General features: G+C 37.1%; 1 protein-coding gene across 4 annotated transcripts in view; it reads left to right on the top strand.

Annotated features, from left to right (window-relative positions):
* The window catches only part of LOC575892 (sodium/calcium exchanger 1), a 50,292-nt gene that overhangs the window by 16,975 nt on the left and 14,393 nt on the right, over positions 1-18,924 (top strand). For all 4 annotated transcript variants that reach the window (XM_030998985.1, XM_030998983.1, XM_030998984.1 and 1 more), the window contains one exon: positions 11,677-11,828. In XM_030998985.1, the coding sequence (XP_030854845.1) occupies positions 11,677-11,828 (152 nt within the window). The remainder of the gene's footprint in view (positions 1-11,676; positions 11,829-18,924) is intronic.

Here is an 18,924-nt window from a genome sequence, read left to right as displayed (position 1 = left end):
GGTTGGATAAGTGAACAACTTTAGGCTATTTCCTTGCTACATGTACTTTCAAAAAAATTAAACTTGATCCACCTTTGTACACTCTTATTTGTTAATGATCAAGTACATGTAAAATTCATGAAAGCTAAATATGTCAAGTTTGAAAATAAAAAGGACAAAGAATTTCATTTCTTTTCCAGAAAATTAGAATTATATATATATATATATGGTGTTTACGTTGACATATTTTGATTAATATGCCTTGGAAAAGTGTAGCTTTTGCACTATAAAGTATCGTCCATTAAAATTCCACTGTATCACAATTTTTGATGAGCTTATCATATTAAACCCATCTGCCTTCTGATTAAAAGCATTATGAGAATTGATTAGTATAGCATATGTAGAAACTAAAAAATTACTGCTGGAAAGCAGGGAAAAATCAATCGTAATCCATTGTTAAGAGCAGGCGTAACGATCTTTAGCTTCCATTCGCATAATGATAATGAGCGTGCGTTGAATGCCCCTCATTTGCATAATTGCTGATTGGAATTTCTGTTAGGGCATACCACTGTATACATGCACATGTCCATATGGCAGCTGCAGGTTGAGCAGAGAAAAGCACTGCATAGTGACTTTGCTTACAAAATTCACGACATGCTGCATATTTCATATGAGCAATCTCGAATAGAGTGAAATATCCATGTAATGAAGGGAAATACATAAAGCCTGTTTTACCCATTCCAGCAATATATTGCTCTTCCCCTAACTATAGAGCCTGAATATATGCCTTCTTGGCTGTGTTTTGTTGTTGTTGTAATGTCATCCAACTGTATATGTTAGGAAAATCTCTTTCATATTGCCGTTCTGTCGTCAGAGACGGAATCACTTCCAGGATGGCATCATGAACTCATTTTGCTCCAAATTTGCTCTGATTGCTTGTAAAGTAGGTAAATCTCTGGCTAGAAGGTTGGCCGTTATTGGAGTGCAAAGTTCTGTGTGAAAGGTGCAACTTTATTTAGGTTTCACACAGGTGCTGTATTTTGCCATGCAATACTTCCAATTGTTCACTAATAGCATGCTGGGATGTATTGTCCAGGGTGGCAAAGCTGAAAGAAATATATATATTTAAATAGAAAGATTCCTTACAAAAAAAAAAAGAACAAAAAAAAAGAATTTCCTCTCACACAGATTCTTTATATTATGATATCTTGTGCGTGAACAGTTCCTAACCTCTATTAAGCTTGGACTATTTTCTGATATCCATGGACTGTTCAGGATATCCGTCCTTATTTCATTAATACTGATGTGTGTTTTAAAATCTCAATGCAAAATATTAGCTTTTGCTATATTGGGCAAGCCTGAGGCAAGTTCTCGGCAAAGCTAAGATTCACCTCTTTTTAATTTTTTACATGATTACATGGTAAAGATTTAGTTTGGCATCCAGTTAACTTATAGTGCACATATTGCTGTAATAATAAATGCATCTAAATCGGTAAACATCATTTCCATACAATTTACCCATAATTTTTCTTCAATCAAATGAATATCTTATACTCGTAATAAAAAATATAAGATAATAAATGAGCTATTAGTATTTACAAAGGAGTTGAAAATAAATATGTGAGCATGGATTAGGAGGGAAGTGTCACATTGGTGAGTAGGTATTCAGCAAAAATGCAAATTATAAAAATGGTAGATTGTGGGTATGCAGTATCGTCACAATATAGTTCTACATTGTATCACATTAGGTGTAAGGAGGTGGAGCTGAATATGAAATGACTTCATCATTGTCTTTTGTAGTATTGTTTGCTGACAGTTAGAAATGCTTTATGACCCCTTCTGGCACTCATCAGATCATATGTTCTTCTTTACATTTGAGGTGTGATAGGGTGGAGCTGAATATGTAATGACTTCATTATTGTCATTTGTAATCTTGTCTTTTGAGAGTCAGATGAGGATTATGATTTAAAACCTTCTGGCTTTGAATATATCTATATGATGTGTTCTATATGTACAGGTTAGTGTTAGGGAGTGGCTCTGAATATGTTATGAATGCGTCAGTGTCATTAGTACTTATATATATGCACAAACTCAGGGTAGCCATTATGCTTCAGGCTAACTGTGACAGTCACATACTACTAGAGTAAGAGCGGCCAAAAAATAGAGGTGAGATTCAGAGCGTGCATAATCTCAACAGACAGTTTGTCGCATAAAATCATCAGAATCTGGTAAATCATCCATGAAAGGGTGCTGACTGTATGTAAAATTCATACAGCTTAACGCCCTCATGCCATTTAACCAAAGATATGCAAATTTGCATTAGGTGTTAGGGAGTGGATTTGTATATGTTATAAATGTATCTATACTATTACTGGTATGCTACAGACAAACGGCGACAGTCACATGCTTCCAGAATGAGAGAGCGGCCAAGAATAAAAGTGAGATTCAGAGCGTGCATTCTGGGCCGTATGCATAAAAAGTAGCAATTGCTTGCAAGCAATTGCTTCAAGCACAAGCAATTGCTTGTCAAGCAAAAGATCAAGCTCAAGCAATTGCTTAAATCCGTATGCATAACATTTTGCTTGTGCTCAAACCTTTTGCTTGCCTCCAGCAAGCAATTGCTTACGATCTCAACAATAGCGACGTCACGCCGGTGCGAACATCATTCATGGGAGAACAAAGGCGGGTTTCGCATACTAGTAGTGTATTCAAATGTGTGGGGTAGCCTTTCCTGACATGGCAGTATAACTGTTGTTTGGTAACCCGGATCCGCCAAGTAGTGGAGCGTGGCCTCCATGCTCTCCACCGTTGTCAGACATCCTCCCCGTTTTTCATCATGTTCAGGTATGAACCTGTGTGCTAACCACTCAACGTTCTCTTTGTCGAAATGGAATAGTTTCCGATAGGTCTCGGGAGCAATTTCTTTTCGATTTATTCTACTCCTGTACAACTTTGGTTTTTCTCTAACGAGCATAAACATGATGCTTAACCGCGAACGTCCTGATTAAGCAAGAGCTCAAGCTGCTATGACGGAGCTTGAAAAAACGTAAGCAATTGCTTATAAGAACAAGCAAAAGGTTCGTTTTATGCATACGTTTTTAAGCAATTGCTTGCGGACATCAAGCAATTGCTTGTGCTTGCTAGCAAAAGCATTTGCTTGCAAGCAATTGCTTATGTTTATGCATACGGATTCAAGTAAAAGGCTAGCACAAGCAATTGCTACTTTTTATGCATACGGCCCAATCTCAACAGACAGTATGTCGCATAAAATCTTGTAAATAATCCCATGAAAGGGTGCTTTAAAATACTGTATGTAAAAATCATAGAAAGTAACTTCCTTTTGGAATTCATCCAAAGATACACACATTTGAATTAGGTGTTGAGTGAGTGATTATGATTATGTTCTAAATGCACATGTATGTCATTATTGTTATGCCAGTGACAGTAATATGTGCTGCCAGAGTGAGAGGGGCCAAAATGAAATTGAGATTCAGACAGTGGATATATATATGTTGCATAAAATCATCACTGAAAGAGGTACATGTAATAAAGGGCAGAGATCATTTTGCTGATGGAATACACCATTTTCAGAATATCTATGATTAGCTGGCATGGAAGTATAGAGAGTTTGGGTATTAAATCATACATACTTATTTCTTTGTCTTGTTTTTCATGGTAAACTTGATTCAGTCATTATACTCGGTTTATAGATTTTGAATATGGAGTATCCCAATGAGAATGTTTATATAAATTGCTTATAGTGGATGTAACAATAGATAAATTGTAACAATATATTCTGTGCTTTAAGTTTTTGCTGTTCTTAGTTTGATGCTTTTTGGGGGATCATAGAATCAAACAAATATTTATTCCTAATGTGTAATATCCAAATATTTTGAGAGATCATAATATGGCAAATTTAGGGGGACAGAACAACAGATCAAATTTTGATTTTTGATTGGTTTTGAAACTAAATCTGAGTAAGTTATCTGAGCAAATATACATCTTTATCCTCCCTTTCTTTGCCTGGTACTTCCCTGAAATGTATGCTTCATTGTGATTGCAAACAGGTTCAATTCCTTCTCTCAAAATTTGCTTTCATCGTGATTGCAAACAGGTTCAATTCCTTCTCTCAAGATTTACTTTCATTTAGAGGAAAAAACAAAACAGAATCCACCCTCATGCACGTCTCGTGCAACAACCAGTGGAAGGGGGTGGCAAGAACGTAAATTGGATTTCACATTACCCAGCTTTGGATTACACGATTTTGCATGCAGCCTCTTCAACGAGTGTGAATCGCATGCGAAAGTAAGACGTGTTCTGATCAAACAGAGAGAGAGAGATGAGGGATTAGACAGAGAGGAGGAGGAGGAGAGAGAAAGAGAGATAGAGTGAGAGAGAGGGAGAGAGAGAGAGAGAGAGAGAGAGATGAGGGATTAGACAGAGAGGAGGAGGAGGAGAGAGAAAGAGAGATAGAGTGAGAGAGAGGGAGAGAGAGAGAGAGAGAGAGAGGAGAGAGAGAGGGAGAGAGAGAGAGAGAGAGAGAGAGATGAGGGATTAGACAGAGAGGAGGAGGAGAGAGAAGAGAGAGATAGAGTGAGAGAGAGGGAGAGAGAGAGAGAGAGAGAGAGAGAGATGAGGAATTAGACAGAGAGGAGGAGGAGAGAGAAAGAGAGATAGAGTAGACAGACAGAGAGACATACAGACAGAGAGGAGGAGGAGAGAGAAAGAGAGATAGAGAGAGAGAGAGAGGGGGGGGGGGGGTAGTTGAGTGAGATGAACAGTGATCCAGGACAAACTTCAACAGTGCATGAAGTGCATGCTCAGGTGCCATTAAAATTCATAGGAGCTCTGTCCAGCATCCATCCTTGTCTTGCCACAGATAATGTTTTCTCGATATCTGTCTGCCTCCTTGGACGTACTCTAATCTGTTCGGGCCCCTTTTCCTTTTCTCCTGGCTGCATGCATGTTACTTCTCTCCAGAGTAGTCTCTTTGGCAAAGAGAAGGGGGACAGTGTTAATATGCACATGGCCTAGAGGAAGGGTGCTATGTATGGATTCAAGTATTTCTGTGTTCTTTGAAGTGGGCTAAGGAGTTCTTTCTAGAGAGGTTGTAATCTAGGAGGGAGCATACTGTGTATTAGAATGGTGAGAGAGTGACAGAGAAAGGGAGAGAAAGAGAGAGGAAGAAGAAGAAGAGAGAGAGAGAGAGAGAGAGAGAGTGAGAGAGATGATGATGATTATGATGATGATGATGATGATGATGATGATGATGATGATGATGATGATGATGATGAGGTGATGATGAAGAGGGTGTGAGAGAGAGAAAGAGAAAATAATGATATAGTGAGGAGCTGGAAACGGGAAGGGACAGAGATGGAGAGAAATCTGAAGACTTTATATAAACAGACAAAGAAGGTTGAGATGGGTAATTGAGGGATAGACAGAAACGAACACAAAAAGATGGAAACCAAGAAAGGGGCAGAGATATTTAGAGACAGAAACGGAGAGAGAGAGAGAGAGATATGGACAGAAAAAGACACTTCAGAGATGGAGCCTCCAGTGATATTTGAAAAGCAAGAGATATAATTTATTCAAATACAGTATTATACAATATATTATAAAATCTGTTTCAAATCAGAAATTTACCATGAATACAAATTTCATTTTATGTGACTGCTTTCATAATAGTGGTTCATTCAATTTTTAATCAAGGATGAAAATTGCATCTACCAGGCTTCGAAAATGAAATATACATCGCTCCCACTTAGCTATTCACATGCAATGGAGTGTGTTTGATTGCAATTCATTACTCAAATGCATTAAGTGCACATGAACCTCATATTTTTGAAATGTCAAAAGCACGGAGTGATAAATAATTTGCCACAAAATTTTCCAAGGTTTAAATCAGTGGGGCCACAAGTATTCTAGGGTTGACAACAGTTTGTCTGTGTTCACAGCCAGGGAGTAGTCCACTGTGTTTCTGAACAAATAATGGGACTCATATTCTGTAGTATAGTATATACTCTTTGAATACAAATTGAATTTAGTATGATACACATTTTTGTTTCTGAACAAATAAAGGGACTCGTGTTCTGTAGTATAGTATATACTCTTTGAATACAAATTAAATTTAGAATGATACACATTTTTCACAATCTACAGTTTTGTACGTTGAGAGTCACCAGGTTATTAGCTCTATGTTAAAGTTCATCAGTACACGCCCTTCTGGGTGTTAACAGACAAGTTATGGTTTTATGCCAGTGAACTAGGGTAATAATAACCTTATAAAGACCATTCAAGTATTCACATAATGCAATCTTTAAAAGTAAAATATCAAATGTTCATAGTGGATCATAAAATATCTTAGCAATCAAGCCTGTAATCCATAATCTTTGTGCATGGAATTATGAAGTAATGACAAAACATGCTCAAATCAGGGATACTTCCTTGAAAAGTGACTTAATGCAGATACCAACCTCTTTCAACGTGACCTTCTGGCATATATCTGACTTCTATGCTGTAACCAATGGCAACAGATGCTGCCACCCCAGCATAAAAGGTGGAAAATGATCATGCAGCCCTTTTCTGCTTTTGTAGGAGAGAATCCGATTCCTACTGCTTAATTATTTACTCTAAACCACTACAAGACAGAAAAGACAGACATAAAACTGACAAGTGAACCAGCATCACCGTAAATGGCCCAGAATACATGGATGACAATCTGCTGTTGGTTTGGGATTGATTGGGTGATGTGACTTGGGTGTCAAAGTAGAGAACTAGGGCCATATTCATTAAATCTTAGTAAGCTAGTTGTGAACTAATTAACATAGTTAGTTGACATCTAGGCTCAGTAAGGTTTGTGAATTTGAGCCCAGATTTCCTCAATCCAGGAGTTGGGGGGGGGGGGGTGGATGCCCTTGGTCTGATGGCAATATAGAGTTCGACTAGAGGTGGAAAGACCGAGAACGAGCTATTATTATTATTATTAAGACTCCAGTATTTGCGCCTCACCTTGGATCATAACTGAAGTCCTCATGAATTAAACATATCATACGTCAACCAGAAAAGTCTTGATCCTCTTTAATGACGCATGCGGGTCTATGACAGGGGAAGATGAGATGCCAAATTGACTTAGAATTGACATAGCTGTGCATTGAGAGATAGAATGCTGAAGTACAGACAGCTTGCTGTTTCTTAAACTTTAAGATGATAAGCTGAATAAGATGTATGGTTTGTTGAGAGTCGTAAGGGCTTTTATTCCTTGTTCAAAGCTAGGAGTTACAGCCTTTCTGGCTCTCAACGGATGGTTCGTAATTGAAGGACAGGTGAGGTGAGATTACCTGCTAGGTTTAATATTTGTCATGCAACATGGGTAGTATAAGGTGCGTCAGAGTTCTAGCAAATGCAGGTCATTGTCTGCTATTTTTAAAAGAGACTACATGACATCTCACCATACTACCAGACTATAGGGTACATGGTAATACTAGGTGGTCACTACAGGGTATGTCAATAAACATGACAGGTGAATACCTGATCTAGAGGATAGTCAGTACAGGGTGTCTCAAGATTCTGCTATGATTGGAAACATGCTGTGCAAGAAATGTCCAAATTATAGTTATACATGTATGAAACCATCCTTGACTTAAATGAATACAAAATCAGAAAAAAGAGGGTTCCATATACTGGTTCTCTAATATTAAGAAATTACAATTTTCAGCCTTCAGTAGTCTTTAATCTATAGTCTTCAGTGGGCAGTGGCTGTAACAGAACAAATCAGTGACATAAAAGTAGTAATTTTCATCTGACATTTGTCATTCTAGCCATGTATATTTCATCAAGGGCCATCAAGACACAATAATTGTATGTTTGAAACAAGAGTATTTATGAAATCAACATTACTTTTGTAATGCCCATGACCATATACTCTGACCCCTTGCAATTGCAATCTAAAATCAAATTGTGTATGCTTCTACAGCTGATAGTTGAAAGGGATTAATCATAATCCAAATGAAGTTGGATTCCCCAAGATTAATTTTCAATTATATAGTAGAGTACAGCTAAAGCTTATTATCCAGTTCAAAACAAAAACTACTAAGGCTCTTTCCTAAGAACAAAAAAGAAGAAACATGTTATTAAAATATATTCTTTTGTTCGCTATGCTTTGGATTTCCGCTACAACTGTTTGATATTCATAAAGAGGATTTCCCTTGAAGTGAGTTGAGTAGTTTATTTTTAGAAGCATATTATTGCGGCAGAAATTAATTTAGTACTTCACCCGGAGGGAGTGTGCTCTGGAAAAACAGTATGCCCATGACCATACGCTCTGACCCCTTCTTTCCACCTAATGCTCTGTATCACAGGGTTGTCGGCTTTCTGCAGAAAAGGACACTACCACCACTGAGCGTTAATGGCTAATGTCCTTTTAGCATTGATATGACAGTAGTTTGCAGACACAAACCCTTGTCAGGTGTTGTGTGTGCCAGTGTCTGCGCTATGAGACTACAATATGCTCTGTACTTCAGTCACTCCTGATAAGGTCTTATTTGACAGTTGACACATCTAGTGACTGACGTATCTAGGCTCTGCTCAAGACTCTAGAAATTGTGGTAAAGTGTCAGATTTGAGTCTGTGCTTGCAGACTAAGATGATGGGGTGTACTATTCTAAATCTGATTTTGTCATCTGTGAGTTTAATGGCGCAGAACTTATGTTGATTTAGTAGTGCACCTATTACCAGATACTTTGCATTTAGTATTGGCATGATGAATATTGTTTATATTCCTGAAAATGGAAGTTGATATTTTATCTGTCTAAAGGATTCAATTATTTTACAAATTATATTATACAAATGGGGCATTGATACTTAATCTAGAAATGTTTGATTTGCAAAGCTTCTGAATTACATTTAGTACGTCATTTATCTTTCCTCTTATTTGATAAATAGGGAGATATTCACAAATGATTAAGTTGGCCACTACTGGACTACAACTGGAAATAAAAGGAAATAATCGGGAAAGATCAAAGTCATTTTGCATTCTAAATTTGTTCTAATAGACTGGGATGTTATTCAGTGAGTTATAAGGAAAGTAATCAAGAGGGTTGTATATTTATAGAGAACGTCAACAATTCACAATCTCCTTAATTCAATGAGAAATTGTGAAAAAATAAGACTTTGAAACAAAGTGACTGCTATCAAAATTTAGAATAATGAAATTTGCTGAATTAATTTCACCCAAATCAAGGAAAAGAGTAGAAACACATTATTACTATTAAAGGAAGTCTTGCTTAAGGAAAATAGCAAATTATGCATTTCAGGAGATCGGTTAAGCATCCCACACTTTGATGTAAAGACAGTGATTGTGTAGCAACGACTATGAGAGATTAAGTCCAACTTGAGGCTAAATTGCAATCACCTATCCATCAAGGTGCTTGTATTTAGACAGTAATCTTTGGTAGATGGTATAGTAGAGTGTTCATCAAGGTAGTCTCGGGGCTTTGTGACTCACAGCTACTTCAAAGGTACAGTCACAGTCAGTAGACCCTTTTTACTTCCTGTTTGCTTTGTAGGTGAAAATGGAGAGTTAAACCAATCACCACCTGAGAACCAGAAGGGCTTTAACTCGATGTATCCTGCTAGTGTAGTTAACATCCTTCTTGCTCTGATCAGACATATGAAAGAAATTAGACTGGAAATGGTATTGACCCTGATAACATAGCATTCAATGCTATATGCAATGCTTTGCAGGAAACAATTAGGGGAGGCAGAGATCATAAGCTGAGAGCCATAGGGTGTTAACTCTATGTAAAGTGTAATTAGTTAATGCCCTTCTTGCATGTTTTAGACAGTAATCTTTGGTAGATGGTAAAATAGAGGGCTCATCAAGGTAGTCTTGGGGCTTTTGTGACTCACAGCCACTTCATAGGTACAGTCACATTCATTAGCTCTTTGTTTGTATGTTTGTTATGGAGGTGAAAGGGGAAAGTTGGACCAATTGTTTGCTGAGAGCAGAAGGGTGTTCGCTCTATGTAAATTGGTCATAGTTGATGTCTTTCTGCCTCTCAGTAGGCAGTAGGGCGTTTTAGCAACGAGACGGAAAGCACAGGAGACGGAGTGTTTAACCAACTGTGAAGGGTCTCGCAAAGGGCCCCCAAAGTAGGCCTAAACGGCCAAATCATCAATTTATTTACCGAACAGACATTGCAAACACCAGGAGGTCTAGATTCCCTGTTTTTATCTTCAGTAGTCATGGTAGTGCCCTGCATTGTTAGATCTAGATAAAAATCATTTGTCAGCTCTCTCTCTCTTATGTCGTGTTTAGGGAACGAACGCTATGTTGGCCGAGTACCGTTTCGAAATTCGACGGGACGGAGAGATTTCAGGTCCGCGCATACGCAGTTTTTTTTTCGCTCGTGTCACCGTCTCCTGTGCATACCGTCTGGTTACTAAAGCGCCCTAATATGAAGGAAATAACACAGGAGATTGTTTTGACCCTGACAAGTATGCAGTGCTTTTATGCAGGGGACAGTGAAGGAAAGCAGATATCATCAGCTGAGACGCAAAAGGGCAATTCTGTCAAGTGGTCATAGTTCATGTCCTTCTGGCTCTCTGCAGATGATACAGAAGAAATTACCAAGGAAATTGTTTTGACCCCAATAATGAAGTGTTTTATGCAGCACACTGTACTTTATAGAGACAATTAGGGGAGGCAGATATCATCGGCTTAGATCCAGAAGAGCCATTACTTTATGTAAAGTAATATTAGTTAACGTTGTTCTGGCTTACAGCAGATGATATGAAAGAAATTACACATAAAATTGTTTTGACCCTGCATTGATAAGGTGGAGTTCTATGCAGTACGCTGTACTTTACAGTAGACAGTGATTACAGGCAGACATCATCAGCAGAGAGCCAGAAGGGTGTTAATTCCTTGTCAAGCGCTATTAGTTAATTTCCACCTGTCTCTCAAGAGATGACATGAAAGAAATACAAACAGGAAAATTGATTTGACCCTGATAAGGTAGTGTTACATGGAGTGTATTCAACAGGGAAGCCAGAAATCAAGGGATATTGAGTATCTGCTCCAGAGAAACAATATTGTCTGTTTGGAGCTAGAAGGGCGCTAACTCTGCATCTAAGTTTATGGGTTGAAGCTCTTCTGGCTTCAAACAGACTAATTATGTAGATTCAATTTTTTACATTTTTTTATGTTTAATCCTTATTATATTTTAGTTTCAACACACACACACCTTGCACTGATTTCACTTAAAGATTTACATGTCATGATACATTAATGGTAAAAGTACTGAAAAACTGCTATATGGTATTTTATTCTTGTAATAAAACAACAAAGATGGAGTACTGCATTGAGGACTGGAGGATCAAGGTTCAAATCCCAGCTGTGGCACAAAATTCCCCTCGGTAATCATACGCTGCTTACCTGGTTTCCAGTGGGCTCCGTCTTACGAAGACTTGCGATTGATCCAAATCAATCGCAAGTCCTCCAATCAATCGCAACTTTGCAGTCTCCTATCTCCTTTGTACATAGTTGCGATCGATATCAATCGCAAATAAGTTGTCAGGAAAGTTGAAAAACTTCAAGATTTTCTTTCAGGTATAGGGTGTATAAAAAGAAAAACCTTGAAGATTATCGGAAATATTTCATGCATTCATACTGTGTATTTTGTTGTGACCCCACAGGAAGTGATGACGAGTCGATCACCAGTGAGAAGGACGAGAAGATCAAACTGATGATGTCTGAGGAAGAACAAAGGATCGCTGACATGGGAAAACCAATGCTTGGCGAGATCAGAATTCTGGAGGTCAAAATCCATGAGAGCACAGAATTCAAGGTAAGACTAGGTATTAAAGAGTGTCCGTCAATGTGGATGAGATGAGATGAACATAGCAAATGCTTTGATGTTTAAAAATTAGGTTTCTAGTAATAGGAGAAAAAGGCATAACAGTGGAAAGATGTGAAAGAGGGGGAGATACAGGAAGAGAGAGAGAGAGAGAAGAGAGAGAAACATATTCATGAAGATAGGGGGTGGAGACGGAGAAGGCAGGTCGCAAAAATAAATTGAAGTCAAGACACAAAAAAACAATCTAATCCTAACCGTAGAGTATTTGGTGAAGTGCCTTTGCCTTGCAGTTACATAACCTTTCATATAGTGGCGATTAGAGAGAATCTGTCCATGCAAATGACGTGACCGGTACTTCAAGAGCACTCCTTTGATTTCTCTTTGAAACATAACATTTTTCTAATGGAGAATAAAAGGGAAGAAAGATGGGGGGGGGGGGAGAAAGGGGATGAGAGAGAGATAATTTTTGGGTGGAAAGGGGCAGATCGCAAAAATATGCAAATAAGTAAAGACACAGAGCGACAGTCAGGTGACATAATTATTTTTCAGATATGAAGAAATCGTCTCCGTTATAAGCCACTTACAAGTACGTGAGACTTTGAAATCTCCAGGAATTGTAACAAAGACGACCATTGCAGAGCCTTTTAAGACATTGGCCTTGAACAATTTCAAAAGACCTATTGAAATGTGTGAATATTTCAATGGCAGATCATATTATCCGAACATGATTCCTTAGGCAACACAATAGGGTATTGAAATCGCCCTTAAGTTGGTTTCTTTGAAGCTCTTTCTGATCGTGTTAAAGTTTCTTAGTGATTCAGAATAAGGAAAGGGCAAGACAGAAAGAGAGGACAGAATGAAGTAGAAGAAGAGAGGGAGGATAGAAGTAAATAGGAAGTAGAATAGAAATGGGGATAGAAGAAAGTATGTGGCAAAAGGATTTTAAGTTTGAAGTTGAGAAAGTGGGAGAGAAAGAGGGATGGAGGGAGGGAGAGAGAGAGAGAGATAAAGGTTGGGAGAGAGAGAGAGAGTGTGTGTGGAGAGGGAAAGAGAGGGAAATAGGGTGAGGGAGAGAGAGAGAGGGAGAGAGATAGAGAGAGAGAGAGAGAGACTTCAACATGAAAAGGCTACTGGTACTTACACTTATAATTTACCAAAATACATTCATATCTACTTGAGACGATGACTCAGAATGTAGTCAAGCTATTGAACAAGGTTGATAGTACATGTATCTCAATTAAAATGGTTGTGGTGATTCATGATATCTAGAAAATGGGGACATACAATCACAAACTTCCCAAATGCAAGGTTCAAATCTTCATTTTTACACCCAAAACAGCAACTACAATGGAGTATAACCTTGGTTGGTTGGTTTGATATACATGTGAACATAACAAATATGCAAATTTATTATTGAAAAATGCAGCTGGATTGCTCTCTTCTTGTTTGTTTGAAGGAAGTAGATGTTCTTTAAATAGAATAGAATTGAATTATTCATAGCGATTTACATTATTGGTCTGTTCTTCATCGCTTCATACCTGCATATCAAGTGTCAGAATATCAAATCTACTGAAAAGACAATGTCTGAATGACCTTGAACTTGAAATGATAAAGGAAGTATGCATGCTGGGCTAGAATTTTAAGAGTAGACATTTAATGTGAATATTCTCTTTGCTCCACTGCAGCTTTGATAACGATGTCTACAGAAGAAAAATATTGCTCTATCATTGTGAAGTAAAAAAGCTTCATTAGAAGATTATCAGCAAGCACAACACATCTCTTCCTTATTATTCTACTTAATTTTAAAGCATCTTCCGACTTGAATGTTTGTGCTGATTTTTCCCCTCTCTTTCCAGTCTCCTTCCTCCGTCAATGCAATGACTTATAGAGCTCTTCTCCTTTTCTACCATACCTATCCATCAAAGCAGCAGAGTTGCTCTTTCTTCTCACATTTCTAGATGAAAATCACCTCAGCTTTTTTCTTCTTCCACCAAAAAATACAATGAATATTTTAAAATGGTCAGCGTAGAGGATATGCAAAGCGTTATCGCCACCCATGAGTATCTTCAGTGTGGCCTTTTACATCACATTATGACGCAAGCGCTTTATAAATTTTAAATAAATTTATTGATGAATTCTTAATCGCATCTTTGCCAGTGAGCTCTGTTTTGTTTGCTTTGAACTGAATACAGAATGAGGCAATGCATTAATTCTGGGGCTTCTGTTCAAGTAGGGGGGAATTGGAAGGTATTTACCCTTTCACTTACCTGCATTAACAGGAGAGTGTAATTCAGCGTGATAGATCGACTTATTTGTACAATTAGTGTACTTCAATCAAGAATATACTCTTTTGATGGTTAGTTTGTTTTTGCAATAATGGTTGGCCATTTTGTGCTTACCATTTGCTTGCAGAGGAGGCATAGGGTTTTGAAGTGTGGCAACCCTATAACTTGCCCTAGGCTTTCCTTACCTAGCAATAACATATATACAATTATGGTTCCTCACCCTTTATATGCGCATGAGCTGTTTTAATTTGCATATAGCATGTTTATCATGCATTTAAATTTAAAGATGGAAACAGGTGAAATAAGAAAAAAAAATATAATTGATCAGATATATCACACAACCTAAATATACAATCTTAATGTAATATTTGCTTTGAGAAAATCTACATAGCTACATGCATAGAGGTTGATAATAGGTTAAGAAAATCATTGACTATGCTTTCTTGCCCATAAAAAATCCAGTGGTGTTCACATTCAAAGGTCATGAAGAATGATGCAGTTATAACCTTATTTGTGTCGTCGATGGTAAGAGAGTGTGGAAGGAGACAGTTGTCATGGTAACTTGTGACTCATAGTTTTGACAAAGCTCTTGGTAACCTGTAGAATAGAAAATAGACAGATGTGCACTTTGAGCCATTTGTCAATGTAGCTAGTAACAGCACAGGGACTTAGCTCAAGTGTTGCAGAGAAAGCATTTTTTGGCATCTGTCCTATCTCTCTAGAATGAATGCTCATCCACTGAATATTTTATTTGGTAATATCTTGAGGGATATCTAAATCAATTGTTATTTTTTACCTCTTGCCATCAAATGACAAGCAAACATTCATTTGTAAGAAATATGAAATGAAAATGCAAGTGATTTATATTTTATTTAAGAGATGATTGTGACATTTTTCTGTTTGCATTTGCTCAAGAGATATAGAAATACTAGAAATCAAAATATCAATTAGCAAGAAAGACCTGAGAAAGGCAACAGGAGTGGATAAAATACATCTTTTCCATACTAAAACGTTATAAATTTAGATGTGTGCAATGTGAACTTTTAAAGTTTTTTTTGTTGTGTGTGATAGATTAACAGTTTACTTTCATTTCTACTTTTCAAATGTTGAATAGTTTCAAATATGTAATTCAGACCCCTTTCTTGTGATTTTAAAACAAGTGTTTCATAAAAATCCATCAAGTTTTTAAAGCCCTTTGTCACCTTAGTATGCTTGTATATATTGATTCAACAGTAGTGTTAAGCGAACGGTTTTCAAAATTTGTAATTCTAATCATTAATATCTTGATAATCACACAGGCGATCGGCTTGTAAAAATTATGGAGTTCCTGACTGACCTAAAGGTTTATAATTATCATTGCAGCATGAGCTAAATCAAGGATTATTTCTAAAGGATCTAAGACAAAGTTACCGGATCCCTTTAATACAATATTATATGCATGCAATTACTTCTATATTAAGTATATAATCCTTTTAAATTGAAAAATAACGTATAAAATAAGAGAGAAAGGGAGAATCTAGCAAGAGAGATAATAAGTGGAAGGGAAGGTAAAAAAAAGGGAGAGTGAAACAAAAAGTGAGAAGGAGAAAGAGATATAGCAAAGATAAATATTTAAAAAAAGCAAAATTCTGTTGTTCATGTGAGAGAACCTCGACCAAATGAACTTTTCTCACTCGACCACAAATCCCAAACATAGAGAGAAGGGGAGAGAGAGGAAGGGGGAGAGGAAGAGAGAGAGAGAGAGAGAGAGAGAGAGAGAGAGAAAGAGAGAGAGAGAGTGAGAGAGAGAGAGAGATTTCTGTGTGCACCGCCTTCTCCAATTTAGCATGCACCAATGGCAGAGGTGGTCATCCATACCAGTGTGTACACGACCAATGGCTTGGCGTCTCTTTCCTCACCCGCAAATCAACTGAATTAAATAGCACTCATTGCTTAGATCTCACACCCATCCCACATCACTTTGGTTCCGTCATCATCGGAGGATGTAGATCATGGCCGGGGTCCATCTGCCATGTTGATCAGGCTGTAGTAAATCCCTACCACTTGGCCGTATAGCTTTCAAGTGTGCAAGTGTCTGTCCCTCTTTATTTCATGTTGGGTCCAAGTCATTACTATGTGGTTTGCAGTAATGGATGTGAGGATATACAGGTGTATGTGCAGAACTGAAACAGAATTGTACCAAAATTATTTGAACTATGATGAAGATATGTGCATGCACAATGATAATGTGCAGTTAACAACTGAATAATACATACTCTTTTTTTCTTCGTAATAAAATGGAACAAAAATAGTCAATTTTGTAAGAAATACCATATAATTTATTTTTTTGCATGTGTAAAATATTTAGGGATGCATTATGCAAGCTGCTTTTTCAATATCATACAAGTATGGCTGGTCATCTTAAAATCAGCGTCACTCGTGTATTGTATCAGTTAAACACACCTGTTCTAGATTTTCTCATCAATATCAGTTTACCTAATTGACACCTAGGGGAGCAATATTGCAATTTTTTTTCATTAAACATATCGTTTTCATCATCGTCCGACCGTGGTCTGTGTTTACTTTCAATCCCGACGGCTAAATAACAGCAGGTGTGCTTGTGTGTGTGTGAGTGTGTTGGATAATATGTGCATGATTCTGGGGTATCTTGCAAAGTGTTTTTCATACACCATTTATCTGTGCAGATTCACACTTTACAATGCATCTGCAAGGACATAAGAACCAGGGCCGGTATTCAATTCATTACCTAAATTAAGTGGGTACTGTAATTAGCATTTTACTTGGCTAATGTGTTACATTTTACTTGGCTAACTAGTATTACTTGTAAGATCACGTCTAAGCATTTTACTTTAGCAAGCCAAATGTAAGGTAAAATACTTACAAGTATTTTGATGCACATAGTCAATCCAAAATAATGTGCAATTAAGGCATTGCATTAAAAGCAAGCTGACATAATTTTGTGCCGCTTGTGATGACTACATATATGAAAAACTGTAAGCCTGCCAATCAATGCTTCCAATTGGCTCAAGTCAGATAAGGAGCTGTCTTAAACTTAGGGTAAAATACTAAGCAAATAGCTACAATAAACATTGCTTAAGTATGTTAATCTAAGCCCCAAACTGAGTAAAATACTCATATATATTTAAGTATTGAATGGAATACCAGCCCATGCAGGGATAAAATCGTACTGCTGACATGCCTTTCACAGTGTTTTTTTTAATTGCCAGGCATATAACAAGATGCCATTTGATCAGTGAAGGGCACTACCAAGGCCAGTCATTTAATCATCATTATTTATAGCTTGCCAGACAAGGCTATGTGAATAATTGGTGGAGCAGAAAATCACCTTGAATTTCTGACCAAGTGATTCATAATTCATTAGAGAAAAGTCATACTGTAAAATTATCAAAGGTGCAGATCGGTACTAGTCTGTGACAAACATTGTGTGCAGTTAGAACATGATGGATATGATATTATTGTCATTATGAGTCAATTAGCTGTATGGAATCGATCATTAAATGCTATTGAACACAAAGGACATTATAAAAATATGAAAACTATACATTTGAAAAATTTGCCCTCCATAAATCTTTTTTATCAGATGTGAATACCATTAAGATTATATATTAAAACATTTCTTTGTGACCTTTTTTTGGTTCTTGATCAGAAAAATTTACAGGCAGAACAGTTCTAAGCTCATGTTAGGCCAAGCCAAAAGCAATCATCTTTATCACTGTATCTATTTCACAATGTGGATTTCTTTCAATGAAATTCATGTTGTCAATGTTACAGCCCTAGTCTGTCAGCAGTCTTGGCATTTACTCTAATTTAATACTTCAACAAAAATATTCTTTGTGTTATACAAAGAAAAAAAATATGAATTCAGTATTAAAGTCACCAACATGCTTTAAAATAGATTCTCAAAGCTTGAATACCTCACTCCTAATTTAATACTTGGCTTTAAAAGTTCAAATCGTACTGGAGTCTTGGGTGAAGTTGACAGTCTTAAAGGTAAAGACCAGTATTGGAAATGCCCCAATTAAAAAAAATGAAATGGAAGCTCTTATTACCAATCATGTGAAAGAGTATGTTTTGACTAATATATGATGATACAAATTTTGCCGGGAAACCGCCTACTAATTGATATATTTGGTAAATTAGTCTATCTATTGGTGTGTGAGAGATATACGCACGTGTCGCGCACGTGTGCGTAGTCCCATATACATCTTTCTGTGTACAGTGCTTGTAACTTTACGAAGACTGGGCCAAGTTTCTAATCATTTTGATGATTCCAGCACCTTGCAGTACACACCAATATTTATATGCTAGATGATGAACTTTTTCTTATCGATTCCACAACGTTTCTTTCACAATGCAATCGCATGACCATAACTGGTCTTTATCTTTAAAGTTTTACAGTCTGAGTCTTCATACCCTTGTAACAGGTTATGACTGAAAAGGGTATTGTGTGTGCAGACTACCATCAACCGACAGATATCAATCATGACATGATTTTTTTTTTTTCAGCATTCAAACATGTATGCCAGACTGGATGCAGATTAGATTTGATACTGTCCGTCTGAGTAATGAAAGCCAGCCTGTCACATCGATCAAATCCACAATTTGTTTTCATTTGTTTGTCTTATCCCATGTGCAGTGTGGAAGAGATAAAAAATTCACACACAAAATAATAATGACATTGCGTATAGTGCTATATATATACTGAGTCCAGGGAGCAGTTTCACAAAGACTTTTTTCGATGACAAATGACAAAAATCAGTGACAAATCTGCTGATAACCGA

This window comes from Strongylocentrotus purpuratus, unplaced genomic scaffold, assembly GCF_000002235.5.
Source record: "Strongylocentrotus purpuratus isolate Spur 01 unplaced genomic scaffold, Spur_5.0 spur5_scaffold_5, whole genome shotgun sequence".
NCBI classification, from domain to species: domain Eukaryota; kingdom Metazoa; phylum Echinodermata; class Echinoidea; order Camarodonta; family Strongylocentrotidae; genus Strongylocentrotus; species Strongylocentrotus purpuratus.
This window is presented reverse-complemented; position numbering and strand designations above follow the sequence as displayed.